Here is a 17,989-nt window from a genome sequence, read left to right as displayed (position 1 = left end):
ACATTCCTTCATCTTGACTGATCAGACCTTCAAAGAACCCACTTCAAGAGGCAATTAATTCTCTCAGAAGCCTGAATTTTGCTTGTAAGCTGCTAACACACATCTGGCATTTTTATTTTGAATAAAAATGAAGTCCAAACTGTTGCAGATTTTCTTTGAACCAGTGCAGGATGTTTTCTTATGTTTAAAAGAAGTTAGGGATTTCCATTTTCATTTAGAGTATCTTTCAACATACATACACTGAACACTTACTCCTAGAGCTGCAAACCAGTGAGATGTACCTTTGTTTCTTATTATTATTATTATTTAATTGGAGGCTGATTACTTTACAATATTGTATTGGCTCTGGATAGAGTGCCTGATGAACTATGGACTGAGGTTCATGACATTGTACAGGAGACAGGGATCAAGACCATCCCCATGGAAAAGAAATGCAAAAAAGCAAAATGGCTGTCTGGGGAGGCCTTAAAAATAGCTGTGAAAAGAAGAGAAGTGAAAAGAAAAGGAGAAAAGGAAAAATATACCCATTGGAATGCAGAGTTCCAAAGAATAGCAAGAAGAGCTAGGAAAGCCTTCCTCAGCGATCAGTGCAAAGAAATAGAGGAAAACAAGAGAATGGGGAAGACTAGGGATCTCTTCAAGAAAATTAGAGATACCAAGGGAACATTTCATGCAAAGATGGGCTCGATAAAGGACAGAAATGGTATGGACCTAACAGAAGCAGAAGATATTAAGAAGAGGTGGCAAGAATACACAGAAGAACTGTACAAAAAAGATCTTCACAACCCACATGATCACAATGTTGTGATCACTGACCTAGAGCCAGACATCCTGGAATGTGAAGTCAAGTGGGCCTTAGGAAGCATCACTACAAACAAAGCTAGTGGAGGTGATGGAGTTCCAGTTGAGCTATTTCAAATCCTGAAAGATGATGCTGTGAAAATGCTGCACTCAATATGCCAGCAAATTTGGAAAACTCAGCAGCAGCCACAGGACTGGAAAAGGTCAGTTTTCATCCCAATTCCAAAGAAAGGGAATGCCAAAGATTGCTCAAACTACCACACAATTGCACTCATCTCACACACTAGCCAAGTAATGCTCAAAATTCTCCAAGCCAGGCTTCAGCAATACGTGAACCGTGAACTTCCAGATGTTCAAGCTGGTTTTAGAAAAGGCAGAGGAACCAGAGATCAAATTGCCAACATCCGCTGGATCATCAAAAAAGCAAGACAGTTCCAGAAAAAACATCTATTTCTGCTTTATTGACTATGCCAAAGCCTTTGTGTGGATCACAATAACCTGTGGAAAATTCTGAAAGAGATGGGAATACCAGACCACCTGACCTGCCTCTTGAGAAATCTGTATGCAGGTCAGGAAGCAACAGTTAGAACTGGACATGGAACAACAGACTGGTTCCAAATAGGAAAAGGAGTACGTCAAGACTGTATATTGTCATCCTGCTTATTTAACTTATATGCAGAGTACATAATGAGAAATGCTGGACTGGAAGAAACACAAGCTGGAATCAAGATTGCTGGGAGAAATATCAATAACCTCAGATATGCAAATGACACCACCCTTATGGCAGAAAGTGAAGAGGAACTAAAAAGCCTCTTGATGAAAGAGGAGAGTGAAAAAGTTGGCTTAAAGCTCAACATTCAGAAAACGAAGATCATGGCATCTGGTCCCATTACTTCATGGGAAATAGATGGGGAAACAGTGGAAACAGTGTCAGACTTTATTTGGGGGGGCTCCAAAATCACTGCAGATGGTGACTGCAGCCATGAAATTAAAAGACGCTTACTCCTTGGAAGGAAAGTTGTGACCAACCTAGATAGCATATTCAAAAGCAGAGACATTACTTTGCCAACAAAGGTCTGTCTAGTCAAGGCTATGGTTTTTCCTGTGGTCATGTATGGTTGTGAGAGTTGGACTGTGAAGAAGGCTGAGCGCCGAAGAATTGATGCTTTGGAACTGTGGTGTTGGAGAAGACTCTTGAGAGTCCCTTGGACTGCAAGGAGATCCAGCCAGTCCATTCTGAAGGAGATCAGCTCTGGGATTTCTTTGGAAGGAATGATGCTAAAGCTGAAACTCCAGTACTTTGGCCACCTGATGCGAAGAGTTGACTCATTGGAAAAGACTCTGATGCTGGGAGGGATTGGGGGCAGGAGGAGAAGGGGACAACAGAGGATGAGATGGCTGGATGGCATCACTAACTTGATGGATGTGAGTCTGAGTGAACTCCAGGAGTTGGTGATGGACAGGGAGGCCTGGCGTGCTGCGATTCATGGGGTCGCGAAGAGTCAGACACGACTGAGTGACTGAACAGAACTGATAATAAGAGTGCATGAAAACTAGTATTTTGAAAATTGACACTATTTTCCTCAGGAACTTGTTTCTTTTACTCCTTGCTCGAATTGGAGATTTTTGCAGTCATAAATTTAAAAGATAGAGGTAATCTATTTTAGTGGTATTGTCAAAACAGATTTTTAAAAGATAAGACGTGAACGTATTAATAGCATAGTAACATATTCCCACTCTTAGTGGTTCATATCTAAAGTGACCCAACTCTTCATCTCAGGTTGTGTTTCTCCTGTTTCAGTTTATCACTTAAAATCTTCATTTTGCAGTTGAGTAACAATAAAGTTCAATTCAAAATGGTTTACGCAGTAAATGTTATTTGCCTAAGAAACAGAAATGTCAGGTTTAGGCTCAGATTTGGTTATTTAGTGATTCATTGCGGTCATCAAGAACTCAGATTCCTTCCATCTGCCTGCTGGGTCATTGTCACTGTATTAGATTTTGTCTCTAGGTTGATTTCTTCATTTTGACAAAATGGTTTCAGCAATTCCAAACACCTCATCTTCACAGAACCATGTTTAAAGGCCAGAAAAGCAAACATTCCTTTCTTGCATTCTTTTTTTTTAAATAAAGAAAAATTTCCCAGAAGTTTCCATCAGACATCACTCATACTGTCCAGTGTTAGATCACACATCCATTCCTAACTCAATTCATGGTAAGAAAAATGAAACTACAATTCGTTTACTAAACCAATCATATTTCACCAAAGGCAGGGGCTACCTTCCATAAGACTCATGAATGGTGACTACTTGAACAAAATCAGTGTTTTATTGAGCAAGGAAAAAGGGGGCTGCAGAATAGTCAACCAACATTGCCTGCCCTATGTAGAGACACTCAAAAAGAATTCAACAATTTTAGCAAACTGATTTCATCTGACTTTCAAGATAACTGTTCTTTCAAATGCTACAGATTATCAACTATGGCTGTTCATTGTATTCAGAACAAAGTTCATGAAAATTTATGGTTAAAGAAGGATAGATGAGCTAAGAACTGCAGTTAAACCAATAATCATGATTTCAAGGAGAACAAGAAAAGATGATGTGTAATTAAACTACAGGGATGGAATAAAGTCATTTCAGAAACTACTGCGCCTCTTTTTTCATTCCTTACTTTTCTTGACAGCTGCCATTCCTCACCTTTAACTGCTAATTATGAAACACAAGTTGTACCTTAATTGAGCAGATTACCTTGGAAGAAAGTTGGCTTGAGCATCAGCTGTTTGGATCATCTCCAGTTACTTCAATGAGACATTAGTTTAGCTGAGTAGAGAATTGGGTTTCGATTCTGACTTCTCAATGACTGTGACTCTGGAGAGTTACTTTAACTTTCTGAATGTCAATTTTAACCTCATTGATAAAATGGAGTTGAAACTTACTGATTGTAAGATTGTTGAGGAAATAAACTAACATGATGTTTCCAAATGTCTGGCTCCTACTTAATAAAACAGTGATTGTTGTTGTTCAGTTACTAAGTTGTGTCTAACTCTTTGCAACCCCATGGACTGTAGCACACCAGGCTCCTCTGTCCTCCATGATCTCCCAGAGTTTGCTTAAATTCATGTCTATTGATTCAGTGATACTATCTAAACATCTCATCCTCTGTCGCCCTCTTCTCCTGCCTTTAGTCTTTCTCAGCATAAAGGTCTTTTCTAATGAGTTGGCTCTTTGCATCCAGTGGCCAAAGTATTGGAGCTTCAGCATCAGTCCTTGCAATGAGTATTCAGGGTTGAATTCCTTTAGGATTGACTGGTTTGACCTCCTTGGAGTCCAAGCAACTCTCAAGAGTCTTCTCTAGCACCACAATTCCAAAGCATCAGTTTTTCAGCACTCAACCTTCTTTATGGTCCAGCTCTCACATTCTTACAGGACTACTGGAAAAAACATAGCTTTGACTATATGGATCTTTGATGGCAAAGTGATGTCTCTGCTTTTTAATATGCTGACAAAATAGGTTTGTCATAGCTTTCCTTCCAAGGAGCAAGTGACTTTTAATTTCATGGCTCCATTCACTATCCAGAGTGATTTTAGAGCCCAAGAAATAAAATCTGTCATTGCTTCTACTTTTTCCCCTTCTTTCTATCCATGCCATGAAGTGATGGGACCAGATGCCATGATCTTAGTTTTTTGAATGTTGAGTTTTAAGCCAGCTTTTTCACTCTTCTTTCATCTTCATCAAGAGGCTCTTTAGTTCCTCTTCACTTTCTGCCATTAGAGTGGTATCATCTGCATATTTGAGGTTGTTAATGTTTCAGCAGTCTTCTGATTCCAGCTTGTGATTCATCCAGCCCAGCATTTCGCATGATGTACTCTGCATAGAAGTTAAATAAGCAGGGTGACAGTATACAGCCTTGTTGTTCACCTATCCCAATTTGGAACCAGTTTGTTGTTCCATGTCCAATTCTAACTGTTGCTTCTTGACTCGCGTACAGTTTGCTCAGGAGACGTATAAGATGGCCTAGTATTCCTATCTCTTTAAGAATTTTCCAGTTTTTTGTGATCCACACAGTCAAATACTTTAGCAAAATCAATGAGCAGAAGTAGATGTTTTTCTGAAATTCCCTTGCTTTCTCCATGTATGATCCAGCAAATGTTGGCAGTGTGATCTCTGGTTCCTTTGCCTTTTCTAAACCTATCTTGTACATATGGAAGTTCTCAGTTCACATACTGTTGAAGCCTAAGTTGAAGGATTTTGAGCATTACCTTACTAGCACAAATGAGCTACCTTACTAGTTGAAATGAGCACAACTGCGCAGTAGTTTGAATATTCTTTCTCATTGCCCTTCTTTGAGACTGGAGTGAAAACTGACCTTTTCTAGTTCTGTACAGTATTTATGTATTTGGGGATACCAGACCACCTTTCATGTCTCCTAAGAAACATGTATATTTTTATACATATATAAAACATATATATTTATATGTCTGCTTAGTCGCTCAGTTGTGTCGGACTCTTTACGACCCCATGGACTGTAGCCCACCAGCCTCCTTTGACCATGGAATTCTCCAGGCAAGAATACAGGAGTGGGTTGCCATGCCTTTCTCCAGGGGATCTTCCCAACCCAGGGATTGAACCCAGGTCTCCATCATTGCAGGCAGATTCTTTACCCTCTGAGCCACTAGAGAAGCCCATATTTAAATATATTTAGTTATAAATATTTATAATTATAATATAAATTTTGTATTATAAAATTATAATGTAAATAATTATTATAAATTATTTTATAATAAATAATTATTATTTAAATAATAATGAATAATTTTTAAAATAAGAGGTACAAACTTCCAGTTTTAAAGAAAATAAGGCATGGGCATAAAATGCACAGTGTGGGAAATATTGGCAATAACTATTTAATATCTTCAGTGACACTGTAACTAGACTTATTTTGGTGATCATTTTGAAATGCTTTCCTGGTGCTCAGATGGTAAAGCATCTGCCTGCAATGCAGGTGACCCAGGTTCGATCCCTGGCTTGGGAAGATCCCCTGGAGAAGGAAATGACGACCCACTCCTGTATTCTTGCCTGGAAAATTCCATGGACAGAGGAGCCTTGTAGGCTACAGTCCATGGGGTCGCAAAGAGTCAGACATGACTGAGTGACTTCACTTCACTTTACTTGAAATGTATAGAAATACCGAATCATTATATTGTGTATTAAGAACTAACATAATATTGTAAGTCAATTATATTTCAAAAACAAACATAGAAAAAGAGATCAGATTTGTGATTACCAGAGGCAGGGGTGGGAGAAAGGGGAATTGAATGAAGGCAGTCAAAGGTACAAACTTCCAGATACAAGATAAATAAGTACTAAGGTTGGTGCCTGCAGCCATGAAATTAAAAGATGCTTACTCCTTGGAAGGAAAGTTACGACTGACCTAGACAGCATATTGAAAAGCAGAGACATTACTTTGCCAACAGAAGTCTGTCTAGACAAGGCTATGGTTTTTCCAGTGGTCATGTATGGATGTGAGAGTTGGACTGTGAAGAAAGCTAAGCACCGAAGAATTGATGCTTTTGAACTGTAGTGTTGGAGAAGACTCTTGAGAGTCCCTTGGACTGCAAGGAGATCCAACCAGTCCATTCTGAAGGAGGTCAGCCCTGGGATTTCTTTGGAAGGAATGATGCTAAAGCTGAAACTCCAGTACTTTGGCCACCTCATGCGAAGAGTTGACTCATTGGAAAAGACTCTGATGCTGGGAGGGATTGGGGGCAGGAGGAGAAGGGGACGACAGAGGACAAGATGGCTGGATGGCATCACTGACTTGATGGACGTGAGTCTGAGTGAACTTCGGGAGTTAGTGATGGACAGGGAGGCCTGGCGCGCTGCGATTCATGGGGTCGCAAAGAGACACAACTGAGCGACTAAACTGAAACTGAAGGTTATAATTTATAACATAAATAGAGTTAACATTGCCAAATGTCATATATTAAAATTGCTAAGAGAATAAGCCCTAGTTCTCATCACAATAAATTTTTTTTCTATTTTTCTATTTTATTCTATTTTGTACCTCTATGGGATGATGGATGTTCACTAAACTTATGTATAAAACTTATGTATAAAATTATGTATATCACTTCATGATATACATAAATCAAATTAGTATACCTTAACTTCGGAGAAGGCAATGGCACCCCACTCCAGTATTCTTGCCTGGAAAACCCCATGGATGAAGGAGCCTGGTAGGCTGCAGTCCATGGGATCACTGAGGGTCGAACACGACTGAGCGACTTCACTTTCACTTTTCACTTTCATGCATTGGAGAAGGAAATGGCAACCCACTCCAGTGTTCTTGCCTGGAGAATCCCAGGGATGGGGGAGCCTGGTGGGCTGCCGCCTATGGGGTAGCACAAAGTCGGACACGACTGAAGTGACTTAGCAGTCAGCAGTTAGCATACCTTAACTTATACTGTATGTCAATTATATTTCAATAAAACTGGAAAAATAAGAAACCACTATGCAATGTCACCTCATGGCTGTTAGAATGGCTGTGAGTACTAAGTCACTTTAGTTGTGTCTGACTCTGTGCAACCTATGGACTGTAGGCCACCAGGCTTCTCTGTCCATGGGATTCTCCAGGCAAGAATACTGGAGTGGGTTGCCATGCCCTTCTCCAGTTAAAATGGCCATCACCAAATGTGTGAATGTGGAGAAAAGGGAACCCGGTACACTGTCGATGAGAATGTAAATTGATACAGCTCATATATAAAACAGTATTGGGGATCCTCAAGACATTAAAAATAGAACTACTGGAAGTTGAGTTTGGGTCCAAACCCGCAATCATGGTGCAGGAAGCGGAAGATGTAAGAGATTACAATTTGACTGAGGAGCAGAAGGCTATCAAGGCCAAGTATCCTCCAGTCAGTCGGAAGTACGAGTATTTGGATCATACAGCCGATGTCCAGTTACATGCTTGGGGAGACACTCTGGAGGAAGCTTTTGAACAATGTGCAATGGCCATGTTTGGTTACATGACAGATACTGGGACTGTGGAGCCCCTGCAAACAATAGAAGTAGAAACCCAAGGCGATGACTTACAATCTCTTCTGTTTCACTTTCTGGATGAGTGGCTTTATAAATTCAGTGCTGATGAATTCTTCATACCCCAGGAAGTCAAAGTACTTAATATCGACCAAAGAAATTTCAAAATACGGTCAATTGGGTGGGGAGAAGAATTCTCATTGTCCAAGCACCCTCAGGGAACTGAAGTCAAAGCAATAACCTACTCAGCAATGCAGGTCTATAATGAAGAGAAGCCAGAAGTTTTTGTGATCATTGACATTTAAGATACCAAAAAAAAAAAAAAAAGATTACTATGAAGAACTGTTTTTTTCTCTTCCTTTTGACAATATACCATGATATAAACTCTACATGGAGAATTTATATATGGAGTTTTGCAGAACAGAAATTTTTGACTTAAAGTGTGACTTTCAGAAATGGAAAATCAAGGTACAGCCTTGGTCTTTGTTACCCAAACAGTCAAATTTTAAATAAGTCTCTAAGTGGCAAGCATGGCTCCTCCTTCATTGATTCCCCTTTGTAGCAGCAGGTGCTTTACACCTTTCCAACGGAATGCAAGTCCTCCAGCCTGGTCCCAAGAACGATCATTGACATAAGAGCAGCCCGAGAGACTCTGAAGCCCCTGTACTCTTACTGACTGCACCTTGGAGAAAACGTAATTTGAGAAATCCTACAACCAGTATTTTGCTTTTCTTCCAAAGTGGTTAACACATATATTTCCTATATGTACATTAAAAGAGGTTGTGTTTTGGATTGCCATGGGACAGAGCCCAAAAAAAAAAAAAAAAAAAAATAGAACTACTGTATGCCAGCAATTCTACTTCTGAGAATATATCCAAAGAAAATGAAAATACTAGCTCAAAAAGTTATCTGCTGCCCCATATTCATGGCAGCATTATTTACAATAACCAAGACAGATAAGCAACCTAATTCATCATTGGATGAATTGATAAGCCATGATACATATAGATACTATACACATATACTATGAAATATTATTCATCCATGAAAATGAGGAAATCCTATCATTTGCAACAACATGGATAGATGGTAAAGGTATTATACTGAGTGAAATAAGTCAGACAAAGAAAAAAGTGCATGATCTCATTTGTGTGTGGAATCTTTTTTAAAAACAAGCAAACTCATAGAAAAAGAAACCAGAATTATGGTTACCTTAGGTAGAGGTTCAAGGGACAGAAAGTGTAGGAAGGTGGTAGAAAGGTATAAACTTTCAGTTATAAATAAATATTGTGGATATAATGTATAACATGATGACTATAGTTAACACTTCTGTGCGATATATAGAAAAGTTAAGAGTATATTCTATGAGTTTTCACCAAAAAAATAAATTTTTTCCTTTCTTTTTTTTCTTTTCTTTGTATTGTATGCTTATGAGAAAATGGATATTTGCTGAATATATTTCACAATATATTTCACAATATATGTAAATCAAACCATGATTCTGTATGTCTAAAACTTAAATAGTGATCAATTATTTCTCAATAAAACTGGAGAAAAGTAGAATCATTATAAGAAATGGCAGAAGGTAGCCTTAATAATGGTCCTCAGACTTGAAAGGTTTTTGCCAGAAACAGTAACAAATGATCTAGTATTTTTCTTGGGTTCAGAAAAAGAAAACTCCCCTTGTGAATGCTCAGTGTTAGCAAATAAACCCATTACATTTCCTTATGACCCTTTGTACAATATATTCTGATGTCATCGGTAGTTTTCTTGGTCTGTACATTAACTGATGTTTATTGGCCTTCTCAATGTAAAAATTTCACAATGAAAAGATGATTTATAATTTGCTTCCCTCTTCATACTGCATTATGAAATACAAAGATAATGATAAGGAACATGCGTATGTGAGCTCCATGCTGAAAGTTTGCATTTTCTTAGCCAGGAAGACCCCTATTAAAGGCCATTTCTAGGACTAAAAAGAGAATTCAGGCTGAGACCTCCCCTAGGATATCTCTCTTAATTTATGACAGGATTGACTGAGCCACACCCCGACATGGCACTTGAGAAAACTTTTAATCATTTTAATCAGGATCAATTATTCAGTGTAAGTAGGGAATAGATTTAAGGGACTAGATCTGATAGACAGAGTATGTGATGAACTGTGGACGGAGGTTCGTGACATTATACAGGAGACAGGGGATCAAGACCATTCCCCAAAAAAGAAATGCAAAAAAGCAAAATGGCTCTCTGAGGAGGCCTTAAAAATAGCTATGAAAAGAAGAGAAATGAAAAGAAAAGGAGAAAAGGAAAGATATACCCATTGGAATGCAGAGTTCCAAAGAATAGCAAGGAGAGATAAGAAAGCCTTCCTCAGTGATCAGTGCAAAGAAATAGAGGAAAACAATAGAATGGAAAAGACTAGAGATCTCTCCAAGAAAATTAGAGATACCAAGGGAACATTTCATGCAAAGATGGGCTCAATAAAGGACAGAAATGGTATGGACCTAACCGAAGCAGAAGATATTAAGAAGAGGTGGCAAGAATACACAGAAGAACTGTACAAAAAAGATCTTCACAACCCAGATGATCATGATGGTGTGATCACACACCTAGAGCCAGACATCCTGGAATGTGAAGTCAAGTGGGCCCTAGGAAGCATCACAACAAAGAAAGCTAGTGGAGGTGATGGAATTCCAGTTGAGCTATTTCAAATCCTGAAAAATGATGCTGAGAAAGTGCTGCATTCAATATGCCAGCAAATTTGGAAAACTGGAAAAGGTCAGTTTTCATTGCAACCCTAAAGAAGGCAAGACACTGATGTATAGAACAGTCTTATGGACTCTGTGGGAGAGGGAGAGGGTGGGAAGATTTGGGAGAATGGCATTGAAACATGTAAAATATCATGTATGAAACGAGTTGCCAGTCCAGGTTCAATGCACGATACTGGATGCTTGGGGCTAGTGCACTGGGACGACCCAGAGGGATGGTATGGGGAGGGAGGAGGGAGGAGGGTTCAGGATGGGGAACACATGTATACCTGTGGCGGATTCATTTTGACATTTGGCAAAACTAATACAAATTTGTAAAGTTTAAAAAAAAAAAAGAAAGCTATGGTACATATAAAAAAAAGAAAGAAAGAAAGAAAGGCAATGCCAAAGAATGTTCAAACTACTGCACAATTGCACTCACCTCACACGCCAGTAAAGTGATACTCAAAATTCTCCAAGCCAGGCTTCAACAATACATGAACCATGAACTTCCAGATGTTCAAGCTGGTTTTAGAAAGGGCAGAGGAACCAGAGATCAAATTGCCAACATCCGCTGGATCATTGAAAAAGCATTAAGTGAAGTCGCTCAGTCGTGTCCGACTCTGCTACCCCGTGGAGTATAGTCCACCAGGCTCCTCTGTCCATGGGATTTTCCAGGCAAGAATACTGGAGTGGGTTGCCATTTCCTTCTCCAGGAGATCTTCCCAAGCCAGTGATCAAATCCAGGTCTCCCGCATTGCAGGCAGATGCTTTAACCTCTGAGCCACCAGGGAAGCCCTGGGGAAAAGCAAGAGAGTTACAGAAAAACATCTACTTCTGCTTTATTGATTATGCCAAAGTCTTTGACTCTGGATCATCACGAACTGTGGAAAATTCTGAAAGAGATGGGAATACCAGACCACATGACCTGCCTCTTGAGAAACCTGTATGCAGGTCAAGAAACAACAGTTAGAACTGGACATGGAACAGACTGGTTCCAAATAAGAAAAGGAGTATGTCAAGGCTGTATATTGTCACCCTGCTTATTTAACTTATATGCAGAGTACATCATGAGAAATGTTGGGTGGGAGGAAGTACAAGCTGAAATCAAGATTGCTGGGAGACATATCAATAACCTGAGATATGCAGATGACACCACCCTTATGGCAGAAAGTGAAGAGGAACTAAAAAGCCTCTTGATGAAAGTGAAAGAGGAGAGTGAAAAAGTTGGCTTAAAGCTCAACATTCAGAAAACGAAGATCATGGCATCTGGTCCCATCACTTCATGGGAAATAGATGGGCAACAGTGGAAACAGTGTCAGACTTTATTTTGGGGGGCTCCAAAATCACTGCAGATGGTGACTGCAGCCATGAAATTAAAAGACGCTTACTCCTTGGAAGGAAAGTTATGGCCAACCAAGATAGCATATTCAAAAGCAAAGATATTACTTTGCCAACAACGGTCCATCTAGTCAAGGCTATGGTTTTTCCAGTGGTCATGTATGGATGTGAGAGTTGGACTGTGAAGAAAGCTTAGTGCCAAAGAATTGATGCTTTTGAACTGTGGTATTGGAGAAGACTCTTGAGAGTCCCTTGGACTGCAAGGAGATCCAACCAGCCTATCCTAAAGGAGATCAGTCCTGAGTGTTCATTGGAAGAACTGATGTTGAATCTGAAACTCCAATACTTTGGCCACCTGATGTGAAGAGCTGACTCATTTGAAAAGACCCTGATTCTGGGAAACATTGAAGGTGGGTGAGAAGGTGATGACAGAGGATGAGATGGTTGGATGGCATCATCGACTCAATGGACATGAGTTTGGGTAAACTACGGGAGTTGGTGATAGACAGGGAGGCCTGGCATGCTGTAGTCCATGGGGTTGCAAACAGTCAGACACTACTGAGCAACTGAACCGAACTGAACTGATGAAGAGAAAGAGTCATATTGGAAGAGAAGAAAAAGGAATGCTTCCTCTTCATCTCCTTAGAGGCATATAAGTTATCAAGACTGTCACAGCCCTCACTGATTGGAAGGAGAAAGCAGGCTCTGGTCAAAAGTGGCTGCATAAACTAATAAAGTGCATAAAATAATAGCCTGTATTTTACCAAAAGTGTATTGCATATTACTGCTTCCAGTCTTGTCAATAAAACCTCAGAAAGTAGACTGTATTCTCACTTTATTACAGATAAGAAAGGCAAAACTCAAAATGGCTAAGTAACTTGCTCAAAGTCACAGCCAGAAAGAATTTAAGCTGAGATTCAAGACCATGTTTGTCTTCTTACCTGCACTATATAGCTCCCCTGATTCAAAAGAACTCTAATTAGAACTCTGCCAGGAAAGCTGCTAGAACAGGATGCAGGCTGCCGAGGTCAGCATGCACCAGCTCTTCTGGAAAAGAAGCACATGGTTACCTTGACTTCCAACAGCAAAAGCAGAGATTCAAAAGCAAGTGTTAAGCTACTCCTCATCTGAGGCCCCTGCAAAATTCAAACCCTGGGTAAGTAGGTCAGAGTGAAGAATTAAAGCCCCTAAGACTAGGATCATAGATAAGAGGTCAGCAGGAAGCAGCCTATTGTGGAGTGCAAGATGCAGGCTGACACAAGGCTTAAGCCAACTCTGAAAAAACAGGAGTAGAAGTGAGTTTAGACCTGTTTGGATCAGCATCACAGACTGTTTAAAAAAAGTAGAGGGTACCCACTGAGAAGTAACATTCATCAGGGTTGACTCATTATCCCAAGAACAGGGTCTTTCTATCCTCTGCTGTCACTTTAAATTGCTATTATATGTGGGTGAATACAGCTAAGTCCGTGTGTTCAGCAACAAATCAAGGTTCTCTGTATGCCCTTTAGAGAAGACTTGGTCTTCTGCAGCGCCATCTTAGTTCTAATAGAACTAATGTAATCATAAAAGAGATGACATTTATAATAATCTTCACCATTTGGGTAAAGGTACAAATACTGCAAACCCCATTGTAAGAGCACCAACTTTCTTGCCCCGTAATTGCAACTACAATCTATTCCTTAGTCTTCCTATATTTTCAATTCAGAGCTCTGGACATATTGTTGCCATCTTCTCTGCCAATAGGACTTCATTTACACCCTAAATGCTTTCAACTTGAGAGAATGCTGAACTGTATGTTTGCTAAGTACATTGACTTCATTTGAGGCATTAACAAGAATATGTTTTTATCCAAAGATGCACACCTGGAAGAACAAAGTTTTGTTTCTCATCTGAACAAACAAGTCCAGTGAAAATGACTTATTTTTGCTTTTGGGGTTGTAAAACCTAACATTACCCTTCTATCTTAAAGTGAATGTTACTTTGAAGCCAGAGCCATTGCAGTTTAGGGTGGAGTTTAGATGGATAGCTTATCTCTGTTATCTCACTGTGCCCACATCAGGACAAGGAAGCAATAAACCCAGAAACTTATTTGTCAAACATGAGCTGATTTAATTTATTATTGAAAATAGTCATAATGCTTTAGTCTTAAAGATTGTATATTTCACATTTCCATCACATATACTGCTTTATGTGATTTTACAAAGGTAAATTGGATCAACAAATGAATATATGTGTTCTCAAACAACTATAAAGCACTGTACGCAGTATTGTAAAGGACACATTATTCACTCTCACATTCCTGGAAAAAATTGCCAATACCTATAAAAGTTAAAATTACATATCCCCTGATTAGCAATTGAATTTCTAGGAATTCATACTACAGATGCATTTGTGCTATGTAAAATAGCATGTGTAAGATGATTCATGCAGCAGAATTTATACTGTCTAAAGATTAATGCTATTGATCATCAGCAAGTATTGGTTAAACAAATTAAACAACAGACAAGCCATGAAAGCAACCTAATTGTCCATCAATATGATACAATATTATTCAGCCATTTTTTAAAAAGGGACTTCCCTAATGGTCCAGTGGTTAAGACTCTGAGCTTCCACTTCAAGGGGCACAGGTTTGATTCCTGGTTGGGAAAGTAAGATCCCACATGCTTTGTGGCATGATCAAATAAATTAATAAAATTATGCTAAAAAAATGAATAAAATCTTGATATTTGTGGCAACGGCAACATGGGTGAACCTAGAGGGCATTACACTAAGTAAAATGAGTCAGAGAAAGATGAATTCCATATCATCTCACTTATATGTTGAATTAAAAACAAAACCAAGCTCATAGATACAGAGAGCAGGTTGGTAGTTGCCAGAGGCACAGTTGAGGGTGGGCAAAATGGATGAAGTGGGTTAAAAAGTACAAACTTCCAGTTATAAAATAAATGTCAGGACTTCTTGGCTGTCCAGTGGTTAAGACCCCATGCTTCCACTGAAGAGGAATCATGGTTCAATCACCAGGTTCAATCCCTGGTCAGGGAACTAAGATCCGGCATGACACACAGCACAGCCAAATAAAAAATAATAATAATAAATAAGTCATGAGAATGTAATGTTCCTCGTGTGGCTGCAGTTAGTAATACTGTAATGGATGTGTTACAGTTGCTAAGAAAGTAGATCATAAGAGCTCTCATCACACAAAAAAAGACCTTTGTAACTATGGTGTGTCCTTAGTCGCTCAGTCATGTCCAACTCTTTGCAACTCCATGGGCTGTAGCCTGCGAGGCTCCTCTGTCCATGGAGATTCTCCAGGCAAGAATACTAGCATGGATTGCCATAGCCTCCTTCAGGGTTCTTCCCAACTCAGGGATTAAACCCAGGTCTCCCGCATTGCAGGATTCTTTACCATCTGAACCACCAGGGAAACCCTGTAACTATGGTGATGGATGCTAACTTATTGTGGTAATCATTCCACAAGTTATACAAATATAAAAACATCATGTTGTACACCTGAAACTAATATAAAGTTATATATCAATTATATTTCAACTAAAAAAGAAAACAAATTAGGTTACAGCTTTTCCTTAGACTATGAAAAAAGAATAATGGTGTTGCTCTTTCTGTACTGACTAGCAACTTTGCCAAGATACAATGTTAAATGAAAAAAGAAAGATGAAGAACAGTCATTATCAGTGTTATATACAGTATATTTGAAAAGATGTGAAAGAAACTGATAACAATGGTTGTCTTTTGGAAGAAAACTGGACCTATCTAAATGCCTCAAATTTGACTATTAGGTTTTTACATTGATCCTAAGAAATAATGGCCACGTGGGTGAGATCACAGGCCTCATTATGCAGTGAAGAGTTACCCTTCTAGTTCTTAGAGCTCCTCATATGTGTCTCTTCGCTTGGGTGGATTCTTGGCTTTTCTTGTCGCACAGACCCCGAACACCATTCTTCACTTCCACCCCAAGTGAAAAAACTGAAGAAATTGAGACTGACTCCTGCCTCCAAGCCAAAGGAAACATCTGCTTTTCTGAACTTGCCTAAGGAAGGAAAAGAACAGCAAGAAGCAATTGAACATACTGATGAAGAAAATAAAACAGACCTTATGAACAAGCCAGTGAGGAGATTTTCAAAGCAGAACAGAAATATAACAACTTCTGCCAAACATTTTTTCAGAAGAGGTCAAAATTGATTGCCAAAATACAAAATTTTAGGGTGACAACATTTGTTAACCATCCACAAGTATCTGTACTGTTTGGGGAGGAGGACAAAGAGACACTGTGCTATTTGACAAGAGCTGAAGTGGCAGAATTTGAAGATATTACATCAGGTTATGGAATAGATTTTTATTTTGATGAAAACCCTTACCTTGAAAATAAAGTTCTATTCAAAGAATTTCATCTGAATGAGAGTGGTGATCCATCTTCAAAGTCCACTGAAACCAAACAGCAATCCAGAAAGAATCTGATGAAATGTTCAAGTCAAACGCAGAAAAAAGCCAGCAGGAAGAGACAGCATGAGAAACCAGGGAGTTTCTTCACCTGATTTACTGTTCATTCTGATGTAGGTGCAGATGAGTTAGGAGAGGTCACCAAAGATGATATTTGGCCAATCTCCATTACAGTAATACTTGATTCCTGACAAGGATGATGAAAAGGGGAAAGGAGAAGAAAAAGGAGATGATAACGAAGAGGAAGGATTGGAAGATATTGTTGAAGTGGATGAGGATAAACATGAAGATGAAGATGATGGTGAGTGGGAGGAAGGAAAGGAAGCGGAAGGAGAAGACAAATGGAATTCCAGTAGTAGTAGTCACTCAGTCATGTCCAACTCCTTGTGACCCCACAGATTGCAGCCCGCCAGGTTCCTCTGTCCATGGAGTTCTCCAGGCAAGAATACTAGAGTGGATTGCCATTCCCTTCTCCAGGGGATCTTCTGACCCAGAGGTCAAACCCAGGTCTCCTGCACTGCAAGCAGATTCTTTAATGTCTGAGCTGCAAGGAAGCCCTTCCTTATTTAATTTTCTTCAGTCTGTGGAAGCAAGTTGCAACCTTTTTTTTTTTTCCCTCCTCTTGTGCTTGGTTGCTCTGTTTTTAAGGTCTCTTTTCTCCTTTATACCATGGTTCACAACTTATTTTGGGGAGTAGATATCTTGAGCAGAACTCAGTTGAAAGAAACTTTTTACCCTCTTTCTGTTCCAAATTCATTTTAATCCCTTCCAGTCTCAATAAAAACTTTATGTGATCAACACCACCATGTTCTGTGAGAAAACAGAAAAATCTTCTGCTCCCTCAGTTCTGTTGGAAGCTGGAGGGTGCTAGCTCCTATGTAGTAGTGTACAGAGTTCTAGCTTTTTTACTCCTTTCTCTGAATATTGGACTCAGAGATTACACTGTGTATCTATGTGAATATGGACAGTTAGCATTTACCAACATGTATCTATTTTTCTCTTGTTTAAAACAAAAAATATTTTTTAAATGGGGTTATAGAGGTCAGCAAAGTATGGTTTTGAAATGATTGGGTGAGTTAAGTAGACATTTTCATTACATGGCTTCTTCTCTGGCATGTTTAATTATAAGGTTTAATGGACATCTTTGCAGTGTAAGATAACACTTTTTAAATAAAATTTTATCTTAATGAAAAAATATAAAAATAGCTACCTTTCTAAGGTAAAGTAATAAATGTCTTATTTCTAGTCATGTCTCTTTTATATAAATATTTTACATGTGGGAAATACCAAGTTATTTTCCAATATTCCAGCCAATTAGTAATTATCCAAGACTTTGAGTGGCTTCCAGCTCCTTTCCATCTTGGGCTGAATTCAGGTGATGTCTAAAAGAAATCATTCTTGCTTGCATGTATATCTTGTCAATTTTTCCAGGAACAATATTTTGTAAAATTAGTGTAAGTGTGGGAATTTTCTGGCTGTTCAGTGGTTAAAACTCTGTGCTTTTACTGCTGAGGGTCCAGGTCCAATCCCTGGTTGGGGAACAAAGATCCTGTAAGCCATGTAGCACAGCCAAAAGAAAAAAGAAAAAAATCAATGTAAATGCATGT

General features: G+C 39.1%; 1 protein-coding gene and 1 pseudogene across 1 annotated transcript; both read left to right on the top strand.

The window, feature by feature from the left end:
• The first annotated feature begins 7,560 nt into the window (after positions 1-7,560).
• On the top strand, positions 7,561-8,364 carry LOC102391533 (protein archease-like). The gene has a single exon (XM_044941343.2). It carries the CDS (start codon positions 7,638-7,640, stop codon positions 8,139-8,141), a length of 504 nt encoding a protein of 167 aa, XP_044797278.1. The 5' UTR covers positions 7,561-7,637; the 3' UTR covers positions 8,142-8,364.
• A 1,525-nt stretch (positions 8,365-9,889) lies between these two features.
• On the top strand, positions 9,890-16,842 carry LOC102395513 (annotated as a pseudogene).
• Positions 16,843-17,989: the final 1,147 nt, after the last annotated feature.

The sequence above is a fragment of the Bubalus bubalis genome, chromosome 4 (genome assembly GCF_019923935.1).
Source record: "Bubalus bubalis isolate 160015118507 breed Murrah chromosome 4, NDDB_SH_1, whole genome shotgun sequence".
Taxonomy (NCBI): domain Eukaryota; kingdom Metazoa; phylum Chordata; class Mammalia; order Artiodactyla; family Bovidae; genus Bubalus; species Bubalus bubalis.
Note: the sequence above shows the minus strand (reverse complement) of the source record. Positions and strands in the feature narration are given on the sequence as shown.